Here is a 25,842-nt window from a genome sequence, read left to right as displayed (position 1 = left end):
GGTAAAATTTAACTTGTTTAAAAAAATTTTTTTTAATAACTCATTTGTAAAAAATTGCTATTAGTAATAGCCCTGAAACTCTTACATGCTAGTTTTCTGTTAAGTCCCATCTTTTTTCTTCCTCTCTCCTTCTCTTTCATCTTTAACTAATAGTTGTTGTTTTGTTGTTCAGTACTGCTCTGAGTCACGTTCGGCTCTGCGACCCCATGGACTACAGCATACCAGGCTTCTTTGTCTGTCCTTCATGGTCTCCTGGAGTTTGCTCAGACTCATGTCCGTTGAGTCAGTGGTGCCACTGAATCACCTCGTTCTCTGTTGCCACCTTCTCCTGCCCTCAAATCTTTCCCAACATCAGGGTCTTTTCTAATGAGTCGGCTCTTCACATCAGGTGGCCAGAGTATTGGAGCTTCAGCATTATTCCTTCCAGTGAATATTCAGAGTTGATTTCCTTTAGAATTGACTGGTTTGATCTCCTTGCTGTCCAAAATCATAGCATCTAAAGGGGTCTTAGAGATAATTTAGTTATCTACCCTCTCTGTTTCTTGAGTGCTTGAGTTTCCTCTTTAGCCAGTAGATTTGATTATCCAGCATCTGTTTCATACAGCTTCAGTGAGTAGGAACTCACTCATATTAGAACAGTCATTTCAACTGGAAATTTTTTTTGGAAGTTCTTCCTTACTGATAGACTGAAAATTTTCTGTTCCTGTATATTAGTGCTATGCACCTCGATGGTTCTGATCCTTCAGCCTGACAACCTTGGTTTTTCTGCCATAATAAACAGTCTAAATCTCAGAAGTTAAAGAAGTTTTCTTTTAGATTTTTACTTCAGGGTTATCTACATGTCTGTTGTGGGTTCGGAAGTGGTGGGTCTTATCATCAAGGTCACTCAAGGACCCAGGCTGACAGAGGAACCACCGTCTCAGCTGTGGAAGAAGAGAGAGCCTGGCAAGGTCTTGCATAGGCAGTAAATGATACACGTCACTTCTGCTCACAGTCTGTTGGTCAGAACTAGTCATATGGCCCCAGTCTCACCGCAGGGAAGAGATGGGGGTAGGAAGGGCAGTCCTACTGTGTGCCCAGGATGGAGGGGGCACCAGAAGGGTAAATGGCACCATCGCTCAGTCTTTGAGGAATTTGGAGGAGTTGTCATGTCTTTGTAATCCTGTCCTACCCAGGATAAAAATTCCTAATATTTCAACTCCTCATCTGATTTCCAGTTCCATTAGCCATCCAGACACAGTGTAGTTTTTCTGTGTTGTTCCGAAAGTGTATTTCCAGACTGTTCAAGTTAGCCCAGTAACTGTCTGTTTTATAGATGTGGACTTAGAGCGTATGCTGAGGTTTAAGTTCAAACAGGAAGAAGCTGAGGTAGAGAACAGAGACTGAAGCTTTAAGGCTTGGATTCACGTCCTGGCTTTGGGAACCCCTTTCACAGGACACACTGCATACTTGTTCTGAGCCCATTTTCTGATAGGTATCACTTAACAGTATTATTGATGAGGCCCGTCTCTGGTGGTCCAGTGCTTGAGGCTCAGTGCTTTCACTGCAAGGGTGTGACTTCACTCCCTAGTTGGAGAACTGAGATCCCAAGAGCGGGCAGAAAACCCCCCACAAAACAGTTTTGATGAGAATGTGAGCAGAGGTGTTTTTGTGGACTTTCCTAAGGTGGTATTAAGATGCTGAGTGCTACTAAAAAGCATTGTTTGTTTCTTTCTGTCTAGGTCCATCATAGTTCAGTAGGTTCACCATGGTTCATTAGACCTCCTTACGTGTTTCAGTTCATATGTGGCTATATGTGAAGTGTTGAGCATATGTACTGCAGTGGGTGTAAATCATCACCACATTCGTTTTTATACGATTATTGAAAAAAGTCAAACTGATGTGCTGCCTCTCATTTGCAGGTAGGGTTCTTTCACAGTCTACTCCGGGGACTCCATCAAAGACCATAACAATATCTGAAAGTGGTGTTATTGGATCAACTTTAAATTCTACAACACAGACACCAAATAAAATAGCCATCTCACCTTTGAAATCGCCAAATAAGGTAAAAAAAAAAAAAAAAAAAAGAATTAGCCACAAATGCCAAGTACTGTGGTTAATGACTTTATTTATATTCCCAAACAATTAGTAGGTATTTGGTGAATACCAGATTTAGTAGTCAAGAATGTGTGACAGATAAAAAGCTTAATTCTAAATGCGTAGTAACACAGTAGTCATTTTGCATGCTAAGATGATTTCCATGGCCCATGTGCCTGTGGGTACAACATAAATCTTTTGAATGAAGTATTCTATGTAAGTATGTGATTCCTCTTCAGTTTATATTTGTGCACAATTATTTTCTTTGGGTCAGTCACGTGCATAGTGACTCTAAAATGCTAAATGCAGGTTTTTTGAAAATAAGATATTGATGTCTTCTGCTTAAGCTGTCCTTGATTCTGTAGAGAGCTAAGATTTTGCTGGGTAACAGAGCACCCAGAGTATGAGCAGTTGCCATCAAATGCTGGTTACCATATTACTGGGTTAACACAGTCCATGCAAAGCATTTGAAAACTTGTCATAATTTGTTTTCATTTTAACTGTGTGAAGTACCTATCATTTTAGATGAAGTAGGTAGTCTTAGCTCAGTTTCCTAAAACGTACAGATGTCATACAGCGCAGCATTTTGAAAAAAGTATATTTGAATGGATATGTTCAAGAGAAAAGCCAGGAATCTATTCTGTAAGGTGCCACCCTTGGGATTCCGGAAACACACTACCATTTGTACCTGCCTTTTCCCTTAACTTGTTACTCTGTTCATGAATAGAATGAACATTAAATGTTTGCCTTACATGTTAACTGTTGGCTTCTGTTTCAGTAAGACTTGACTATAAGGTATAAGTATGGTATCTATTACAGTTTATTAAAATGATCTCCTACCTGCATAATAACACAGATAATTATTTACTTAAATGGAACGAATTTAACAGAAGTGCTCACTGTGTGTTCTTCATAGTGATACGCTAGGCATAAAAACATAGATCAGCTTTAAGTTTCAGGTAGTTCAGTAGGCAAGTTACTTAAAAGTTAAAAAATACTCTACAGGATTGTCACGGTTACAAGTGGATTGATGAGCCCTGCTGTATGTGTCAGGGGTTTTTGTACAAAGGCTGCTGTTCCTGAAAGGTCTTAACCTTAAAGGTGGTTTGGGCCTTGGCTGTGCGTGGATTGAGGTAATACTTTACATGAAAGCATAAAAGCACGGCCCATGTATAAATGTAGCATAAGGAGCTGCATTGCTTTGGTAGTGTGGAAGCTGAGGGTGCTAAGGTTGGAAGCAAGGTTTCGCTGCCCTCGGGAGAGTTTGGATTTTACTGTTCTTAAAGACTTGCTGTGACTTCCCATTGCTTCTAGGACAATGGTGCTCAACCTTGTCTGCACATTAGAGTCATCTGGGGAGTTCCGAGAAAAACCAAGGCCTGGTTCTTATCCCTAGGGCCTCTGTTTTAATTGGCCTGGAGTTAGGCCTGGTATCAGGAATCTTTACAGTATGTGATTCTGAAGGGGCAGCCTAGATTGAAAACAACTGCTGTGGGATAATATGAAATTTGCGAAACAAGATGACTCTTATAGCATAATGAAAGATAGTTTGGAGGAAGGTAAGCCTGGATTCTAGAAGAGACCAGGTAGGTTAGTTATTCTCAATCTTGGCTGTACTTGCAAAGCGCCTGGGGACCTCTTGGAAAACCTCATGGCTGGCCTCTGTCTGATCCCATTTAAATCAGTGTCTGGGCTGGGGCCTAGGTATTAAAAATAATATTTAAAAAATTTAAGGTGTAGGCCACACAACACTGTAAAGCAATCATACTCAAATTTAAAAATAATAATAATAAAGTATAGGCCAGGGTAGAGAATCATTAAATTAGATTATTATAGTACTTCAGATTCGAGCTAGATTAGTAGCTCAAGGGCCAGGGAGAAGCGATGTGTTTAAGACATAATGACCGGAGGCCAGGGTGTTCGGAAGAGGGAGACTCTGGGGGATGACTCCTAGATTCCTAACTTGAGTAACAAGAGTAGGTGGTGGCACTGTGGACTGGTATATGGGCTGTATCTGATAGCATACAAGGAAGAACTTGCTTTATTTTCCTTTTATCCTTGACTGTAGCCCCGTAGAATCTTCCTTCTCTGCCTCTTTGACAAGACATCATTTTTACTATAAGAATGAGCCTTATTGTGATGGTTAAATTCAAAGGCATGAAAAGTCCACTCCAAATCTTACATCCAGTTGAATGGAGGTAACTTACATCTGACCGTGACCCTGCAGGGTCCATGCAGTGGAGGGGCATTGTGCTTTACTTCACTCTTCCATTTCCTGCCTCTTTCTGTGCTTGACTTCTGATTGGCAGGCAGGTTAGAAGAGAAAGGACAGAGCTGTATGTGACTGGGACTGTTGTAGTCCGGCTGCCGGTGCCCTCTGTGGCAGGTGTCCAAGTGCGGCCTTTAGCGTTGTGCGTTTAGGATGGTTTCTGCAGGCCCCGTGGTGTGCGCACGTTGCCCAGGGTGTTCCTGTCTGGAACACACCCCAGCGGCCTTTGGCAGTCTTCTTGCTCTGTCTTCCTCCTGTAGCCCACCTACAGCCTGTTACTGCTGAGTATCCTTCCTCGAGATGGCACATGTCTTTGGCCTAGCACATGCTTTATCCCTCCTACAACATCTCTTTGGCTAATGGGAAACCTATAGAACCCAGTGGTAGAAACATAGCTCATCTAACTGTGGTCCTCTGTGTCCTTGCTCTGCTGTTTTGAAGCTCCTTCCAACCTCTTTTTACAAAATCACTCATTTATTGATTGATTTTACCTTTGGCTGTGCTCGCCAGCTTTCTCTAGCTATGGTGAGCAGAGACTGTTCTTCACCGCAGTGAGCGGACTTCTCATTGCTGTGGCTTCTCTTTTGCAGAGCACAGACTCTGGACACACAGTCTTCAGTAGTTGGAGCTCATGGGCTCAGTAGTTGTGGCTTTTGGGCTTAGTTGTACTGAGGCATGAGGGATCTTCCTGGACCAGGGATCAAACCCATATCCCCCTGCATTGGCAGGCAGATTCTTATCTACTGTACCACCAGGGAAGTCCCTCCATCTAACCTCTTGCTTTTTACAGGCTGGGACCCCTGTTCACATAAGGCCTAAATTCCTGGGAATGTATGTCAGGTCCTTCTGGTGGCTAGACCCAAATGGGCTTAAGAGTTCCTTTATCTCAGTATATCGCCAGCCAAAGATTGAGATGTCAAGTTTCCCAGTCTGTCCCAGAGATTTTCTGGGGGAGGGAACCCCTGCCCTTGTTCTCCCTAAGGTGTAAAGCCCTAGCGTTATCTATGTTTATGAACTCACTTCTGTTTCTAGTCTGTTTTGTTTCATTTTCGATAGGCAGCAGGTGGATAATAGGGGTACTGTCTTTTAGCAACTTACTCTGGCATGGATGGTTTGTTCTTTTTAGAGAATAGGGGAGTTTATCATTTGTCGTTCTCATCTTTGAAGGTTTCACTAAAGCCACATTTTAAGACAGGAGAGAACTCTCATTATCCCTTTATCCTAGAGAGGAAATACAGAAGGAATAGCCGGTTTGGGCAAACAGATACTGTTTAGCTCTTGGAGCTGTTTGTCATTGAAGTGCCCACTGCCTGTCTAAAGGAGGATGTCCATCAGGAAGCTGAATGTAGGTGGTGGCTAAAGCTGTGCGTATGGATGAAGTCCGTCAGAGAGCATGAGGTTGTGTGTGGAGTGAAAAGAAAGGCAGGGCTGAACCACAGAATATTAAGAGTGGGCAGAAGAAAAGAAGCCAATGGACAAGAAGGAGTAAGAGAGGTAGCGTGAGAAACTTAAAGAAGTGGGAAGGGAAGAGGGTCTCAAATTTCAAATGTTAAGAAGAATCAATCAATTAAGAAAAAGACTAAAAAAATCAGGATTTGCTGGAGATGTCCTTGCTCTCCCATTAATCAAAAGTGGTCAAAAGAAACCTCAAACACCCATCCTTCCTTCCCTGCCAGCACTCACAATCTGACCATCATCTTCCTTGAATCTGCCAGGACTTCTCTCATGATTTATTCCTGTTTATATGGTACTGGCTATCATCAAAAGAGCCAGACTCCTCGATTACCTTTCCTTTCTCACATCTGATCTCCTTGAAGTCCTCAGTATCTTCTGTCTCCTTACCCGCTGCTGCTGCTAAGTCACTTCAGTCGTGTCTGACTCTGTGCAACTCCATAGACAGCCTCCCACCAGGCTCCCCCATCCCTGGGATTCTCCAGGCAAGAACACTGAAGTGGGTTGCCATTTTCTTCTCCAGTGCATGAAAGTGAAAAGTGAAAGTGAAGTCGCCTAGTCGAGTCTGACTCTTTGTGACCCCATTGACTGCAGCCTACCAGGCTCCTCCGTCCATGGGCTTTTCCAGGCAAGAACACTGGAGTGGGGTGCCATTGCCTTCTCTGCCTTACCTGCTACCCACCCCCTTACCCACTACCCACCCCCTTACCCACTACCCACCCTCAACTCTTGAAACCCTACCACCATACTCTATCTGGGGTTCACGAGCAAAATAATCCCCTAAGCCCTCAACCTCTTCATCGAAGATTCCTTTATCTTTTTCTCTAATGGATACCTGACTCTTCTGGATGGCACTGTTTCCCCTGCAGACCTCTTGAGTGCGGTCTGTGATTCCACCCCGCCATTGAGCCTGGAAGGGGGACCTGTTATGTGAGATGTGTGTTTTGTTCCTGTTCTCTTCTTTTTAAAGTGCATGCATGCATTCTGAGTCACTTCAGTCATGTCCAACTCTTTGCGATCCTGTGGGCTGTATCCTGCCAGACTCCTCTGTCCATGAATCCTGGGATTCTCCAGACAAGAATACTGGAGTGGGTTGCTATTCCCTTCTTCAGGGAATCTTCCTGACCCAGGGGTCAAACCTATGTTGCTTACTTCTCTTGCGTTGGCAGGTGAGTTCTTTACCATTACCACTACGCCAAAAATGGGTATGTATCTCAATTTTAAAGCTTCTTGGACCTCTGATTTATTGTCTTTTATTTTGGAAAACTTTGGACTGTATCTCTTGAACTCTTTCTTCTGCCTCATTTTTTCTTTCTCTTCATTCTAGGACTCTGGTTTCAAAGGGCTAGACTGAGATCGTTCCAAAGCTCTTGGATGCTCTGTTCTGCTCCCTCCCCACTTTTTCTTTGTTTCACTTGGGGTCATTTCTGTTGACCTGTCATCAAATTAATTGATTCTTTCCTCAGTTGTTTGGAATCTACTTAAGGGCCCACTGAAGGACTTCTTCATCCCTGATAATTATGTTTATCGTATTTCTGTCATTTCCATTTGGCTCTTTTTTATAGTTTCTGTCTCCCTACTGACATTCCCCTCTGTTCACTGCGTGTTGTTTTCCTTTCCTGCTAGGCCTGTTAACATTTTGATCATAGTTATTTTAAAGTCCTTATCTGATGGTTGCAGCATTCAGGTTATCTTTAAGTCTGGCTTTCATTTTAGAATGCCATCTGGGCCTTTTGTTTGTTTGTTTTTAACAAAGCTTATACATCTAGAATGGGGAAACTATTCTATTAAAGGTGAATAACTTAGCACAAGCACTGAAGCTGGGTTGTTGATTCTTAACAAACCTGATTAGAAAGACTTCAGGACAGTTAAATTTTTGGATACCTGAAGTTCAGAAAATAAATATTTGTAGAGTTTAGGTCCTGGAAAATTGGATCAAAGAAACAAGGTTTAGAAACCTCAAAACCCTTTCTTTCTCACTAATTTGGTCTTATAAGTAAATATTCTTAAAATGTAAGGCCTGGTCACCCTTTACCTGATGTTGATGGATGGGTTCTTTTTTTTCTTTTTTCCCCTGACTATCTTTATAATGAACACAAATACATTTTCAAAATATCCTGCTCTTTACCTTTAAAAGTCTCTGGAAGTTATCCTGGACATCCTTGAAACTACCTTATTCACACTCTTGTCGGTTTTTCTCTCCTACCCAGTGGAGTGCTCCTCTTTTTTTGGCCTTATTTGGCAAACAGGGAAGATCTGTTGGTAATTGAATCATCACATAGCCATTTAGGATGCAGAATGTACTTCAGTCCCAGGGGAGGAATTTCAGAGCATAAGCTGTGTACAAATGAAAAGTTTCTTATTCCTCTGAAATCTATGACCAGTACAACTTCTTGAACTCTTTCTACTTCTGAGTCTTCTAGCATGGGTAGAATTCTGTAAAGCTGCTTCTATAATTAAACTCTGAACTCATCATTTATTTACCCATCCTTCTCTCCATTAATCATCTTATTTTTAAAATGCATTTCAAAGTAAGTTGCATATATTCAGTATACTTCTCCCCCCATATTCCAGGTATACCATTAACTAGAATTCTCTGTTTAGAGGGTTTTCTTTTTCATTTTGAGAAAAATTTCACATATACTGAAATATGCAAATCTTAAACATTCAGATATTTTCAGCTTAAATGTATACATCTATACAACAAAAACATGCTCTGTGAAGATAAAGAATGTTATCACCACCATAAGAAGTTAATAATTAAAAAAATGTTTTTTCCTATTTCTGAACACATTACGGTAAACAGTGCACCTGTCATTTGGTAGGTTTTGGTCATATTTCCTAGAAACTGATAAAACAAATGACTGCAGATTATTAAAAATTAGTTTGCTAGTACTTCAGATAGTTTCCAGTTTTTTTTCCCCACTAAATTGAAGGACATAAGTAAGTTTATAGATAATTAGAAATAATTTTTGATGGTAGAATACAATGTGATTTGGGGTATAAAACTCAGAAGAATTCTAAGTATTAATGTATATCATTATAATAAATATCTTTGTTCATATATAGATTTATGAAAATAATGTTTTTCAGTGTTTATTTAAAAATAGGAATAGAATTGGTGCTGAACTCTCACTCTAGTGATATATAATATACATTTATGGATACAGGGAGTAATCTTTTAAAATGAGTCCCATCATCTTATGGAGCAATGCATTCCAATAAAATTATTATATTGTAATAATCACAATTTGTAATATTTTTGTTGTTTTCAGTGTATACAATAACTGTATTATGAACTCAGTCAAGACAAAATTATTTAACACATAGAGCTTTATGTAACAGGTAATGTGTGTGTTCAGTCATGTCTGACTCTTTGCAACCCCATGGACTGTATCCTGCCAGGCTCCTCTGCTCATGGGATTCTCCAGGCAAGAAAACTGGAGTGGGTTACCATTCCCCTCTCCAACATCAGGGTGATACAAAATGTTTTTAAATTTTCAGTTTCTATACACCTTTTTGTTTCAGAGAATTATGATAAAAGAATTTCAAGGGTAAAAATGTTACACTAGAATAAAATTTTTAGAGGATATGGAATTCAGAGACAAGTTCATAGAGGAAAAGGAATAATGTAAATTTCTGACTGCTGAAGAGTTCTTGATTTATGTTTTAAAAAGTGTAATAGATACTGGTGAGTATCAAATCACTATGTTGATTTGATTCCATTGAATACATTTAAAAAAGTAATGTGACAGTTTTATTTCTTTAAATGCTAATATTTGTAATGGGCTAGAAATTGCAGTAAACTGAATGATGTGCTCAGTCTCCCTGAAGGGAGAAGTCAGGGAAAAGGTACATGGTGGTACATTTATGGACCGGACCAGATGCATGGTGCATTTTTCACCTCACTAGCTAAATGTCTTGTGGCCTTACCTTGACTGCAAGGGAGCCTAGGAAATGTAACCTGGCTGTATGCCTAGGAAGCAGAAGAGAGTATGGATTTTGGTTAGCAGTGAGCAGTCTATAGTGTAATTGTCCATATATAGAGTAAGTAGTGCTATATTAACACAAGTAATTGACGTGAATTAGGCAATAAACTGGAAGCCTGAACAATAATGAAGATTTCCTGTTATTAAGAGTCACTCTTGGAGACTTCCTGGCAGTCCAGGGGTCAAGTCTCCACACTTCCAGGGCAGAGGGTAGTACAAGTTGGATTCCTGGTCAGGGAACTAAGATCCCACATGCTGCATGGTGCAGCCGGGAAACAGACAGGCAGAGAGTCACTCTTTCCTTCTCTGTGAATGGCTTTCAGTAGGTCAGTGTGTGCTGTGTGCTGAGGCTGTGGAAACCATGGAAGAGCTTATGGTGGTCGGTCAGACAGAATTGAATGCATGTAAAATAATAATGAACAGTGAAATAGGTGCTAAGTTGTGTGTATAGGCAAGGTGAGGTGAAACTAAAGAGAAAAGAAAAAGAAGCCCTGGGATTCCTTCATTCTACACTCAGCAATACCTGCCCTGTGTTAGGGGCTGTACTCTTTGGGGAAATAGAGCAAAAATAGACATGTGGGACCTAAAGTCTGTGAAGGTGCAGGAGGGAATGTGACAGAAATGACTTTAAATGATGATACAAAAATATAAAATTACAAAAGCTCAAGTGATGACATGAACTCCTGTATAAGAGGATTCAGCTGCAGTTGGGATGATCAGAGAAGGCATCCCTGAGCTAAGATTTTTTTTAATGGGTAGAATTGGAGTGGATGTCAGCCACCAGAGAGAAGGATTGGAAGTAAAAATACTTATAATGTACACATATGTATACCTATGAGAGTACCTGCATACAGAGTAGTAAGATTGGATTGGATTGACTCTGATTGGAATTAGTAATCCTTTGCAGGGAGTGGAGAACATAAAAAGATAGGGTTAGATTTTGGATAATTTTTCAAAACCAAGCAAATTTAGACTTAATTTTGTCATTTAATGAAGACTTATAAAGTGTCTCTAATTACTTAGGCAGTGTTTGTGTGGTGGATTCAAAGCAGGTAGAGGTGAATCATGAGCTGATTCTGAGTTTGTTTTACATATATCCAGGTAAGAAATGATATGAACAATGACGTTATTGGGAAGTTGAGAGAACACTTTTGGGACAGAGGTTTCAGAAGTTGATAGCTTCTGCTTTTGCTGTGAGTCTCTTAAATGGGGATGGTCCTATGAGTATAGTTTGAAGTGAAGGGGATCTGTTTTCCTGATAAACTTTAACATAGGTTGTTTCAAGATTGATTAACAGTTAAAGTTAGGGTGATTGCAGGTTCCTATTCCCATTAATTCAGTTGCCTAAGTTACTTTGTGTATAAATATGTTTTTCATATCAGCACCTGTTAGCAGAGAATTTCTTTTCTATGTTACTATGTTGGTTTTGTTTTTATGCTTTTATAATTAATGATGTTTGAATGCCTGTGGGGTCCTGTTGCGATTTTATTAAAAACTTTTTTAATATAGAAATTTATAATATGCTAAAAAGTTAGAATAGTATGATTAACCCCTGTGTACACTTCATCCAGCTTTGGAATTATCCACTATTGGGTTATCATCTATAACACTTCCTACTTTTTTAAAAAGTAAATCATGTCATTTTATCTGTAGGTATTTTGTTATATATATAAAAGATAGGGATACTTTCTTTTAACTTATTCACATTCCATTAATGCCATTAAATACCTAGTTAATTCACATTTCCCCAGGCACCTAAATTTTTACACTGTGCTTGAACTTGGGATTCAGAAAAGTTTGTGAATGATTGGTATTTCTCTTACTTTCCTCTTCTTCCTTTTTTCCTCTTGCCCTTTAAATAAAAAATTAAGTTGTTTACATCCTATATTTTTCATAGCCTGGAGTTTGCTGGTTGCATCACTATGGTGCCATTTAATTTTGAGAATTTCTGGAATACAACTCAGATGACTCCTGTATCTTTAGACCTTAACATATGTTTTACAGGTATTCTCTTCCAGTCTTCGGCTTGTCTTTTTATTTTTTTAACAGTGTCTTTTACAGAGCAGAAGGTTTCAGTTTAATGAAGTTTGACTCATCAGTTTTTTCTTTCATGGATTGTACTTTTGATATTTTATCTAAAAAGTCATCACCAAATCCAGGGTAACCTAACTTTTCTGCTGTTATCTTCCATGAGCTTTGTAGTTTAGTTTTATAGTTTTAGGTCTGTGATCCATATGTGAAAAATATCAGACCTGTGTTGAAATTCACTTTTTGTGTGTGGATGTCCCATTGTCCCAGCATCATTTGTTGAAAATACCCTTTCTCCATTGAATTGCCTTTGTTCCTTAGTCAGAAGTCAGTTGGCTCTATTTGTATGGGTCTACTTCTGTGCTCTCTTATCAGTCATTTTTAGTTTGCCAACATAAGTGATGTAAAGATCTCAAATAGATTTATATTTTTTTAAATTCTTCATATTTGTGTGTCTTCTGGACTCTTCCTCTGAACTCTGATGCTTTGTGTGGTTTGTCTTTTTTGTTTGTTTGCGAACTAAAACAGGCTCATAGCATATTATGTAAAGTACTCCTTTGTTATCAATGTGGTTGCAAACCTTTTTCTCAGTTGGTTTCATCTTTTTATTCTTGCCAGACATTTTGCACATTAAATTTGTCAAAATAGTGTCTTCAGTTGTGAATTTTGAGTTTTTGAGCTATGCTTAGGTAAGTCTTCCTTCAGTTCAGTTCAGTTCAGTCGCTCAGCCATGCCCGACTCTTTGCGACCCCATGTATCGCAGCACGCCAGGCCTCCCTGTCCATCACCATCTCCTGGAGTTCACTCAGACTCACGTCCATCGAGTCCGTGATGCCATCCAGCCATCTCATCCTCTGTCATCCCCTTCTCCTCCTGCCCCCAATCCCTCCCAGCATCAGAGTCTTTTCCAATGAGTCAACTCTTCTCATGAGGTGGCCAAAGTACTGGAGTTACAGCTTTAGCATCATTCCTTTCAAAGAAATCCCAGCGTTGATCTCCTTCAGAATGGGCTGGTTGGATCTCCTTGCAGTCCAAGGGACTCTCAAGAGTCTTCTCAACCACCACAGTTCAAAAGCATCAATTCTTCAGCGCTCAGCCTTCTTCACAGTCCAACTCTCACATCCATACATGACCACAGGAAAAACCATAGCCTTGACTAGACGGACCTTAGTCGGCAAAGTAATGTCTCTACTTTTGAATGTACTATCTAGGTTGGTCATAACTTTTCTTCCAAGTAGTAAGCGTCTTTTAATTTCATGGCTGCACTCACCATCTGCAGTGATTTTGGAGCCCCCAAATAAAGTCTGACACTGTTTGCACTGTTTCCCCATCTATTTGCCATGAAGTGATGGGACCGGATGCCATGATCTTCGTTTTCTGAATGTTGAGCTTTAAGCCAACTTTTTCGCTCCTTACTCCCAGTATTTTATTTATCTATTAAAAAATTATCTGGTTTTATGTAGTTATTTTGCATATAATATTTTATTACAAATTAAACACAAGAACAAGTAGATTTATTGTTTTTTAAGCATGATGGAATGGTTAAATTTATATTCACCTGTCTACCAGTTTGATCCTGACTGATTTATATAACACATCTTGCAGGATGGGCATCTGATTTTTATATTGAGGTAAAATACACAAGCATAAAATGTGCCATCTTTGTATACATTTTTAAGCATTCAGTTCAGTGGTATTAAGTACATTCATGTTGTTGTGCAGTCTTCTCTACCATCCATCTCCAGAGCACTTTCCGTCTTGGAAAACTCAGGCTCTTTGCCCATTCTTCCCTCTCCCTAGCCCTTGACAGCCACTAATCTATTTTCTGTCACTGGAATTTTGGCTACTCTACTTCATAAAACTGAGATTATAGATTATTTGTCCTTTACTGGTTATTGGCTTATTTCGCTTAGCATAGTGTCATCAAGGTTCACCAGTCAGAATTTCCTGCCTTTTTAAGGCTAGATGATGAATGCTCCATTGTATGTATATTCATTTGTGGAGGGACACTTGGATTGTTTCCATTAGCTCTTATGATTAACGTTACTATGAACATTAGGTGTACAAATATCTCTTGGAGACCCTGCTTTGAATTCATTTCTTTAAAATCTCTCTAATGACGTGGTCCTTTTTTTATTGAATTTTTTTTAAAAATTATTTTTAATTGAAGGATAATTGGGTCATTTCTAGTGAGGTATATGAACCTAGAGCCTGTTATACAGAGTGAAGTAAAAAGAAAAATAAGTATCATATATTAACGTGTATATATGGAATCTAGAAAGATGGTACTGATGAATCTATTTGCAGGGCAGCATAACTATATATATTATAATTCCCTGGTAGCTCAGCTGGTAAAGAATCCGCCTGCAATGCAAAAGACCTGGGTTCGATCCCTGGGTTGAGAAGATACCCTGGAGAAGGGAAAGGCCACCCACTCCAGTATTCTGACCTGGAGAATTCCATGGACTGTATATAGTTCATGGGGTTGCAAAGAGTCAGACATGACTGAGAGACTTTCACTTTCAGTGGAGATGCAGACATAGAGAACAGAGCTGTGGGCATGGGGGAGAAGGAGAGGGTGGGACAAATGGAGAAAGAAGCATGGAAGCATATACATTACCGTATGTAAAATAGACAGCCAGTGGAAATTTGCTGTATGGCTCAGGGAACTCAAACAGGGGCTCTGTAACAAGCCAGAGGAGCAGGATGGGGTGGGAGCTGCGAGGGAGGTTCAGGAGGAAGGGGACATATGTATACCTGTGGCGAATTCAGGTTGATGCACTGCTTTCAGTTCTTTTGGGTGTATCCTCAGAAGCTGAATTTCTGGATCATATGGTAATGCTGTGTTTAATTTTTTGAGGTACCACCATACTGTTTTCCACAATAACTACTATTTTACATTCCCACCAACAGTGCACAAGGGTTCTCACGTCTCTGTCTTCTTGCCAACACTGTTTTTCTGATAGTAGCCATCCTAGTGTAAGTGAGGTGGTATATCGTTGTAGTTTTTATCTTTCACTAATGATGATGTTTGAGTATTTTTTCATGTATTTATTGGTCGTCATATATCTTCTTTGTTGTCCAGTCACTCAGTCATGTCCAGCTTTTGCAACTTCATGGACTGCAGCACGCCAGTCTTTCCTGTTTCACTGTCTCCTGGAGTTTGCTGAAAGTCATGTCCATTGAATTGATGATGCCCTGATGGTTTAGTCACTAAGTTGTGTCCAACTCTTGTGATCTCAAGGACCTTAGCCTACCAGGCTCCTCTGTCCATGGGATTTTCCAGGCAGAAATACTGGAGTGGTTTGCCATTTCCTTCTCCAGGGGATCTTCCTGATCCAGGGATCGAACCCAGGTTTCCTGCACTGCAGGCAGATTCTTTACCATCTGAGCTACCAGGTGACGATACTTTGGAGAAATGTCTATTCAAATTCTTGGCCCATTTTTTAATTGATTTGTTTGAGTTTTAGAAGTTCCCTATATATACTGGATCTCAACCCCCCATTAGACATATGATTTGCAAATTTCTGCTTTTCTATGAGTTACCATTTTACTCTGTTGACAGTGTCTTTAGAGGCATAAAATTTAAAAATAGCTGCAACACCTAGGGTGGAAGCACAGAGTCCTAAACACTGAATGACGAGGGAATTCCCTGCTTTCTGGTTTTTATAAGACTGCTGCCTCCTAAATCACATTGTCTAAACTTGCCTGATATGGTCATTTGACCCTTTCCTTGAATGCTCCCATAGATTCTAACATATCACATTTAAATTACTTATCTTTGTCACTGTAAGTGTGAATAAAGCATAAATTAGGTTAATATCCATGAAAAACGGGCAAATGAACACCTTACATCTTTTTCGTAATATTTCACCAGTCAGTACATCAGTGCCAAAAGTTCTAGTATCCATCCCAAGGTTTGATGCTGTCTTTAGTCATATAATATTTATAATACCTATCTTTTCTCATTTTCTCATTTGTCTCTTACAGCTTGAAAGCATTTTAAAGCTTTCAAATTGGTAGGTTTATTTTAGTAACCTAAAGTTTAGAAATTAGGATAATATAAACATAGTTTTTCCATGATGATAAGGTCTATAAACATTCTGTCACAAATTTCTAAAAAGCATATTAAGATGGAACCCTATAAATTCCTGATTTCAAACTATATTATAAAACTGTAATAGTCAAAACAGTGTGATATTGGTATAAACACAGAAAAATTGATCAATGGAACACAATAGAGAGCCCAGAGATAATAAACTCATGTGTATGTGATCAGTTAATTTGTGATCAATTAATTTGTAATCAATTAATTTGTAAGAAAGGAGCCAAGAATATACGGTAGGTATTGGGAAACCTGGTCAGCCACATGCAAAAGAATGAAACTGAACCACTCTCTTGTACCACACATAAAATTTAACTCAAAGTGGATTAAAGACTTGTATGTAACACCTGAAAGTATAAAACTCCTAGAAGGAAACATAGGAGATGGTACACTCCTTGACATTGATTGGTCTTGGCAGTTTTTAAATAAGTTTGGGAAACATACACCATACCCATCTAGGAGATCTGCCATGCTCACTGGCATATTAAAGACTCTAAGAATTCCCATAGCAAAGGCTTTTTTCTAACTTTGTTTACCTCAGGGCTTCATATTAATGTGATAAAAGTAGATTGTTTCATGTACTAATCTTGACGAGCTTATGTTTAAAGAACCAGCTTTAAAGAACAAGTTTAAAGAACAAACTTTAGTAAGTGGTACCCAACCAGCATTGAGGAAAGTATTATTCTGACTTTGCAGTAGATTAAACAAATAGCATCTTAATATCTGTTCAAAACAGCGAGATTTGTGCAGGTATCCCAAAGTGTATAAGAATTTCATTCAGTGGTAACGTTCTCCCCTGCACAGATAAGAGACAAAGGTATAAAGAAGCATTAGGTTGCTTGACAGAGTATACACAAGATTGAGACAAATTGGAACCAAAATTCCTATGTCCAAACATTTGTTTCTAAGCTGTGTTTACAAACAGAATCAAATTGCAAAGTGTACTCCTCCCCCTCAAAAAAAAGCTAACATATTTATATGGAACCCCACAGATTCAGGGTTTGGATATTGATTGAACCCTCTGTCTATCTCCAATTCACTAAATAAGAATCTTCATTTATAGAACAAGAGTATTTTATTATTCCTTTTTTTCCCCCCTTTAAGGTAAATCTTCAATTAAGCAAGGACTTCTGGTATTTGCTAATTAGAAAACAATAAAGAAGTATATCCCTATATAATTATTACATTGATATTTAAATAAAAATGGCTTAAAAATAGTACAAATAAAAAAACATCAAGTCCATGTTTTTCAGGACAACCACTGATACATGTTAAATGTAGCTAGTTTGAATATAAATTATTTGCTTTTTAACCCAACTGTCAGTAAGGAATAGCAATAACTGAAGATTTTTACTGAATGTATGTGAACTATTTTTCTGCTGATGTGGTATGTTCAGAGAGACATGCCTTCACATGAAGTTTCTCAGGCTTCTCCAAGGAAGGTACCAACTTGTGAATTCTTAAAGCAGTTAAGTGTAGTATTCAGATGCTTTTGTCTTTCACAAAATTAGTAGCTTTGATATGTTACTTAGTTTATTTTCGGTGTTAAAAAATGCAATTTAATCAGTGGTTGCCAAGAATTAGGGTTGTGACTGTAGAGGGAAGTGCCATAGAGTCTTTGTGGTGATGGAAAAATTTTGTATCTTGATGATGATGTAGGTTACATGAATTTATACAATCTTTAGTGTACATACAAAAAAGTGCATAAAAACTGGTGACATCTGAATAAGGTCTGGTCTGTGGTTTAGTTGAGAGTATTATACCAAATGTCAATTTCCTGGTTTTGATAATATCCTATGGTTATATGAGATTTTTTTGGGGGGGGGGAGGAGAAGTGCATATGGGAACTTGGTAGTAGTTTTGCAATTTCTTGTGAAATCTAAAATTATTTCAAAATTAAAAAGTTTTTTAAAATGCTATTATTCTTCTATTCAGGATTCTGTGGTGGTGGTTTAGTTGCTAAGTCATGTCTGACTTACAGTCTGCATGGACTGTAGCCTGCCAGGCTCCTCTGTGCATGGGATTCTCCAGGCAAGAATACTGGAGTGGATTGCCATTTCCTTCTCCAGAGGATCTTCCCGAACCAGGGATCGAACCCTGGTCTCCGGCATTGCAGGTGGATTCTTCACCATCTGAGCCACCAGGGAAGTCCAAATGTCTACAGTAGGAGGCATTACAATGTCTTACTTAAGAAAATGGGTTTCAGAGTTGGCTCTGGTTCAAACCCTAACTCAGTTGCTCTTAGCTATGTGAACTTGGGGAAGTTAACTAAATCTATCTGAGCTTCAGTTTCTCCATCTATAATGGGCATAATGATAATACAAATAGCAGCTCACATTTTTTTAGTTTTATATCAATAATATGTGATTAGTTACTGTTTGCACCTTATATAATTTAGCTCAGTTAATTCCGATAACAATCCTGTGTGAAAGGTGCCATTTTAAGATTTTCAAATAGGGAAACTTAGCTCAGAGAAGCTAAGTTACTTACATAAGGTCGCTCACCTAGGAAATGTTGAAACCAAGATTAAAACTCAGTCTGGATTTTCTGTTTCTGACTGTACGAAACTAGCTTGTGAAGACCAACGATCCCACCAAGAACAACTAAAATGAAAACGTATTTGTAAAATTTGTTTGAAGGCATTGGAGACCCACCAAGGTGACCCAGGTCACCATCTTGAAGTCAAGGGAAGCCTAGAGAAGTCGCCTGGTGTTCAGTGTGACCCTTTGCCTTAGGGCATTTGTGAGGTGTGGCTGAGAGACTGAGAAGAAAAGCAGAAAATGGTCCCAGAAAGTTGAGGAACTGAACAGACCTTTAGTCTTACAGACCTCAAGGACAAAACTTTCGGTTCAGGCCCCAGAAATGGAGAAGGAAGCTAGGTAAAATCTGGAGTCCTAGTTGGGGGAGGAGTGAACCTGCCCCTACTCTTAACTGCCTGCCAAAAGCTGACTTGAATGCTTTCTGGAGGAAAATAAAAACATTATGAGCCTCAAATTGTTTACTTAATTTTTCATAAACAATGCTTGGTACTCAGTCAAAAATCATTAAATATATCAGGCAACCAAACCAAAGTATTCAGAACAGGTATAGGTAGTATAATTATCAGATTGGCTTTTAAAATAACTAAGATTAATGTATTCAGGAATTTAAAAGCTATGACAAACCTAGACAGCATATTAAAAACCAGAGCCATCACATTGCCAACAAAGGTCTGTGTAGTCAAAAGCTATGATTTTTCCATTAGTCATTTGTGGGTGTTAGAGTTGGACCACAGAGAAGGCTGAGTTCCAAAGAATTGATGCTCTCAAATTGGGATGCTAGAGAAAAGTCTTGAGAGTCCCTTGGACAAGCAGGGAGATCAAACCAGTCAATCTTAAAGGAAATCAACCCTGAACATTCATTGGAAGGACACGCTGAAGCTGAAGCTCCAGTACTTTGGCCACCTGATGCAAAGAACCAACTCATTGGAGAAGACCCTGATGCTGAGAAAGACTGAAGGCAGGAGGAGAAGGGGGCAACGGGATGAGATGGTTGGATGGCATCACCGACTCAATGGACATGAGTTTGAACAAACTCCAGGAGACAGTGAAGGACAGGGAAACCTGGTGTGCTGCAGTCCATGGGGTTGCAAAGAGTCAGACACGACTTAGTGACTGAACAACAATTTAACAAGACAAAGAACTCCAGCAGGGAATTAAAAGCTATAAAAAGGATCAGATGAGTATTTTCAAACTGAAAGCTTAAAACTGAGATTAAGAATTCAGTAGATGAGTTTGTCAGCAAAAGAGATACAGATTAAACAAAAAGGATTAAATATTTTTTGAGAAATAAAGGGTAGAGAGTTTCTCAGCAGACCAGCACTTAAGGAAGTCCTCAAGTGAGTTCTTTAGGCAGAAGGAACACAATCCCAAATGGAAGCGCAGAAAGAGTATAGAAAGGATGGAAAGGGTAAACTTGTGGGTATATTTAAATGAATATCTTACAGAGTTTCAATTAAATGGAGAATTTAAAAATATTTACATATTTTTGTAACACAAAGTTGGGGCAGGAATAAGTGATGTTAGTGTTTGGTGGTTCTTTCCTTGTCTGGGTGATATTTAAAGTACTGATTTAATTCCAACATTGAACATTGTAGTCTCTAGGGTAATACTATATAAAAATAATAACATAATATACATAAATAACAAACTACCATGGGGGAAACAAATAATAAAACATTTAACCCTAAAGCAGGCAAAAAAAGAGGAAAAGGGACAGAAGAGGACAGAAGAGGTTGTTCAGATAGGAAATAGTTCAATGGTAGATTTAAATCCACATACTTACCTGTTAGATGTAAATAGATGTATATTGATAAAAAATATACTCAGATCCGATTTTGTCCTCAGAGACCCAGTTACATACAGCATGTGAGAGTTGTAGATTGAAGTTTAGAGAAGTTGAGCGAATTCTCTGGCAGTGCAGTGGTTAGGATTCAGCATTTTCACTGCCATGGCCTAAGTTCGATCCTTCGTCAGGGAACCAAGGTCTTGAAAGCTGCACAGTATACTGTGCAAACTTAGCTAAACCAGCCCCCGTACTTGTGGTATGCTGTGTCTAGCTCCTAATGTGATTGTTAGATTAAAATTCGATAATCTTAGAGTCTTCAGAAGCACTGCCCTCTGTGTATTAAGTATCCAGTAAATTTAATTATATCTGAAGCACCTTGTTTACAGGCACCTTGTTAAGAGAATTTTTCTTTTCTGTTAAAGACAAATTTTAATTGAAATATAGTTCACTTATAGTGTTGTGTTAGTTTCAAGTGTACAACAGAGTCAGTTACACATGTATGTATATTCTTTTTCAGATCATTTTCCCTGATAAGTTATTGTCAGATATTGAATATAGTCCCCTGTGCTATACAGTAGGTCTTTGTTGTTTATTTCATATAGAGTAACGTATTTGTTAATCCCAGATCCCTCGTTTATCTATCCTCCCCCCCTTTCCCCTACCTTGTTTCTTAAAATAATATTCTTTTTCCATTTAGAGTTGATGTCCCAAAAATAATGTCTCTTGCATCATTATACACCTGACTCGTAGGTTGCTTGACTTTTAAGTAGCTTCCGTAGGTATACAGTTTTTTAAGCTTTATATTTTCATTTAACTCACTGAGCATCAACCTGTTTTATCTTTATTTTAAATCTGCTTTGTGGTGCCTCTGCCTAATGATAATATGTGAATTATTTTATGCTGAAGTAATGTACTTTGACTGTTACTTGTAGAGTTGCCAAACTAAATGACACTCTTCCTTTTTCCCCTGTACTTTTATGAAAATGGTCAAATTCTTCAGAATTATTCTCTCATGAATTGTTATCCATAGAATGAATTTGGACTACCTCCCTCATGGCACTTGTCTTCTAGCATGAGGGCTGTTTGAAGAATAGGTGGGGGTGTAATTCTTTATCAAATAGTACCATAGAACTAGTTAGACAATTTTGTCTGGACATTTTTTTTGTATGACAGCCTGTTGTACATTGGTTAAACATTAATTGGAGACATCTTAAAAGACTTTTGTTCTTTTCTGCCTTTGATGTTTCATTTAGCTTTTTGGAGAGTCACACTGCTTTTTTGTTGGACTGAAGGAAAGGATTTTAAATGATTATATTGACTTAGATCATCTGAATCATCTAAAATTAGTTTCCCTAGACCAACCAAAATATAGTTGTAATTTTGGACTGAGTTTGGCCTTCTGCCCATAGGCTAGTGGGTACAGTTGTATCTGTGGGATATTATATATATATATATGCCTTCCAGAATTGGCTAGATTTAATGAAGGCTTTTCTTTTGATTTCTTTCTCCTTTAGGACATGTGAATATGAAATTTGCCATAGTTAATTTGGTGGGTAGCAATAAAACCAAATATCTGTGTCCTTTTTTCCTCTGTGTTGAAAATGAGGCTTAATTCTGTAAGTTTTGAAATAATCTTTTTCTTACAAATTTTACCTGATGTTAACAAAACTGTGTGAGTGGTTGTAATTTACACAGTAGTTTCTTCATAGCAAGTCATCTGACCTGGACTGTCAAGGAAGTTTGCTACTAGAGATGGAAGGCAGAGCTCGCTGACTTTGGTTACACTGGTGTTTTCATTACTATTCATTTCTCTTTGAACAGGTCATTCCTTTCAACAGCTGTACTCTTTCACTGAGCAATTGTCATGAGTGCCAAGGAGTAGGAAGTGAAATCCCAGATTAATGATAGCCGTGTTGTATTGTTTAATAGGCAGTGAAATCAACTGTGCAGACCATCACTGTTGGAGGCGTGAGCACATCACAGTTTAAGACAATTATTCCTCTGGCAACTGCTCCCAATGTCCAGCAGATTCAAGTGCCTGGAAGCAAGTTTCATTATGTCCGACTTGTTACTGCCACAACAGCCAGTAGCTCAACCCAGCCAGTTAGTCAGAATCCCAGTACAAACACTCAGCCTCTCCAGCAAGGTTGGTAACCGTTTTTTTTAAAAAACAGTAATGAATGTTTTAAACCTTATCATAGGAAGTGATCCTTTTCTTGCTGAAATCCTGATTAAGCAGGCATTTCAGCTGACAGTTGAATCAGCAGCTGTTGCAGGAGGCAGTGAAATAGAATATATCCCAGTTGTATATAACTGTAGTATTTTGTTCTGCTAGAAACTGAGACATAGTGCGCTGTAATACCAGATGATTATTTATCAGTTTGTGGGTAGCCATTTGATTGCTGATTTAAAAACCTACCATTATGCCAGTGGGATTGATTTAAAGGGAACCAAATTATTTATAATCTTTTTTCCTAAGCTGCAAAGCTGTCTAAATTACATAGGGCTTGGGGTCAGTTGAAATGACCAGTAGGCAAGGTATAAATGATTAGTATGTACTTCATCTTTTATGTACTTTGAATGTATAATTAATAATGAAAATCAGTTAAAATGTCATTTTGCTCAATTGTATTTTTCCTGGCAAGTATTCCTGTTAGTAGTCCTACTTCTGTTTGTACTTAATCCTTCAAGCTGCCTCATGTACATATACAAATTCACACATATAACCTTTATCCATATTTATCTACTTGTTAAAAAATGGAAACGGAAAGGATCAGGACAGCTTATATTGAGGGTCTAATTTTTTTCCTTGGAAGATCACTGCATATTCCATCAGTGTCAAATGGCAGGTGAATGATCTGTTGTTTATTGGATGTAGCTAGACAGATTAAAGACCATTTGTTTGCTCCTTCATTTTTGTTAAGGGATGAGAGGGTTGGAGCAAAAGAAAGTCTTTTATTATTATAGTGTTCTTAATGAGAGGAAAAATGACATTTGCATGTACTGGTGACTAAGGGAGTCACGTTTATATTCTCATTAGGAAGTGCTGCTCAGTGCTACAGTTTTCTTAAATATCATAATGATATAAAGCAGTCACTAGATACAGTTGGTTATATTTTATGTTTGTGTGTTTATATGTACTCAAATATGCTGAGCATCCACTTCCAGTGTGACTTAACGCTGATTGATTCATCATCGAGAATAAGTCTGTGTTTGAGCAGAAGAGGAAGCTGAAGATCTAGGGAGAGTAGAGGAGTGGGTTGGGTGTTCCTAATTCTGGTGTGTTTACGGGTTCCTTCTTTCCCCACCATACATCTGTCTCTCTGCTTCCCTCTGCTTCTCTGTTCTCTTTGCCTCCTTGCGGTTCCTCACCCCCTCCTGCTTCCCCACAGCTTCCTTTTTTGCTTTGCTTCAGTCTCTCCGTCCCCTCCCGGCATCTTCTTCACGTCTGTCTATTCCCTCTTCCCCCCTACTTGCATACATATCCCACCCATGCTGTTTCCCTTCTATTCACCCAGTTTCCCTCTCCTTGTCTTTCTCTCCTATCCCATGGAAGATCTGGGTGTATGTAAAATATATTTTTTTCGTAGGAATAGCAAATTAATACGGGTATTTTCGTTAGAGATATACGAAATAGTCACTCTAGTTCATGAAACATGCTAAAATCTTTCTAAAGGCTTAATTCCCTTAAAAGCCAAAGGGAACTGGCTTATCTTGTCCATTCTCCCATCAAAGCCATATAGACACCAGTAGTCAAAGGTTCTGCCATGTTAATTGCTGGCTGGATGGCAGACAGCACAATAGAAGGACCCAGAAGATTGCTTGGTTAATTAACCTCTTTAGAATATAATCTACAGTCTTGGTGAGGGAGGAAATCAATTTAAGAAACTAAAAGCCCTCGAAGCAGGTATGGTTTCTGAAGTTTTGAAGGAGACTATTCTAAAAGGATTGTTCAGAATTCCTATTGAAGACCAAAACATTAAAGATTATGCCAGCTTCTGTGAAAGCTGCAGTAGGGATAATGTGGGACCATGCTCAAAAGTTGAGGAGGAGAAATCTAGACTGTCGCCTAAGACATGTAACATCAATATGACCACACCCCGCCATGAATATTTTATCATGTTCTATTTTTCTGGCCACTGTGTTTTCTGTTTTCTCCATTCTCCAGATTTCAGTTAAAACCCAGCATGCAGATGCCAAGCTAATGTAATCCTAGAGATCCCAAGTTTTCTAGCTCTGTGTGTGTACATGTGTGCGTGCTAGTGTGTGCAGGCATGTGTGTGCGCACACGTGGGGACACTTCCGCTGTCCTAATCCAAATGAGATCCACTCAAGTCTCCCGTGGGAGGTGAATAAGGGCAAGAGGCACAGTCCTTCCCTGTCATCTCACAGCTCACCAGGAAAGTCCCTGCGTTTCTGTGCACTTGCCTCCAAATCACTGCTGGCACACTCATGGAGCAGTGACCAGCGTCGCCTTTTCAAGGAACAGGTGGTATAGAGAGCCCCCCTCTTCAGTGTCCCAGGCGTGAATTCAGGCTTTTAATTTTTTAATTCATCTTTTAATTCTTCATAGTATCGCTGAGACCAGTCTACCCTGTATTAAAATCAAATCAGAATAGGAAACAGTTTCAACTCGGGTGTCAGACGTCACTGCTCCTGTAAGTCATGGTCATACACTTTTTTCGTATAGCAGCTTGATCGAGATGCAGTTCAGATCTACCATAGGATTGACCCTTATGTCAAACACAGGACAGTTCAGTGATGCTTAGTATATTGAGAGACAGCGCAGCCCCCGCACTGACCATGCACTCTTTCTGGAGGTCTCTCCCTTTTCCACCTCCCCCCTCCTCCCTAGTTTGTTACCTTGCTGTGGAGGCCTGCGCCCTTTCAGATCAGAGTACTCTCTCTGTCTCATGTTCTTCCAGGGCTCTCAACTTTTTGTCTTCAGCCATCAAGCCTCCCATCCTGAACAAAAGTAAAAAAAAGACAAAAACAAAGAAAACCCTCTTAGCATTGTTAACAGCCTTTCTGTGCAAGGAAGTCTGTTTTTTTACTGTTCAGAACAGTTTGTCTCAGTGTCCACAGCAGCTTATTATCTCAGCCTCTCTCTCATCGCAGGCTCTAGGCCTTTGGTGTAAATGAGACCTGAAGGGTGCCCTCTCTGTCTTCTCAGATCCCTCCTGGAGACTGTGGGAGTGGCAGCAGGCTTGACTGGAACTTGTGCGCCTTTTGATCCAAACATGCAGGTCTAGTGCGGCCTGCCTCCTGCATTTCATCGTCTCACGCCATTTCTCCACGTCGGCTTTCATCTTCCCTTCCAATCAGCGCATCCTTGAATGTTTCGCGCTAATGGCCACCATTTTCCCTTTCACTTGAGGGTTCCAGGATGGCTGACTCTTCTTCCCTGTGCTTACGTCTCTCTCCCTCCTTTCCCTGCCACCCTGACTTCTCAGCTTTTCCCTCCTTTCCGTTCCCAGTGCCGTCACCCAGGCCAGGCTCTCGGACTCTGTACTCTCCTAACTTCCTCTGCTCCTCTCAGCTCTGTTGGGTTTTACATGCTGCTGCCACGAACAGCTTCCCTTGGTGCACTTCCAGTA

General features: G+C 39.3%; 1 protein-coding gene across 10 annotated transcripts in view; it reads left to right on the top strand.

The window, feature by feature from the left end:
• Positions 1-25,842, top strand: part of LIN54 (lin-54 DREAM MuvB core complex component) — a 63,726-nt gene that overhangs the window by 24,829 nt on the left and 13,055 nt on the right. For 7 of the 10 annotated variants that reach the window (XM_018049671.1, XM_018049666.1, XM_005681844.3 and 4 more), the window contains exons 4-5: positions 1,902-2,044; positions 22,175-22,391. The exons of 1 other annotated variant lie outside the window; for it this stretch is intronic. In XM_018049671.1, coding sequence (XP_017905160.1) covers positions 1,902-2,044; positions 22,175-22,391 — 360 coding nt within the window. The remainder of the gene's footprint in view (positions 1-1,901; positions 2,045-22,174; positions 22,392-25,842) is intronic. 2 more of the 10 variants (XM_005681845.3, XM_018049668.1) reach the window with 1 other exon arrangement.

Source organism: Capra hircus, chromosome 6, assembly GCF_001704415.2.
Source record: "Capra hircus breed San Clemente chromosome 6, ASM170441v1, whole genome shotgun sequence".
NCBI classification, from domain to species: Eukaryota; Metazoa; Chordata; class Mammalia; order Artiodactyla; family Bovidae; genus Capra; species Capra hircus.
The sequence above is the reverse complement of the archived record's forward strand: the minus strand, read 5'-3'. Positions and strand labels throughout refer to the sequence as shown.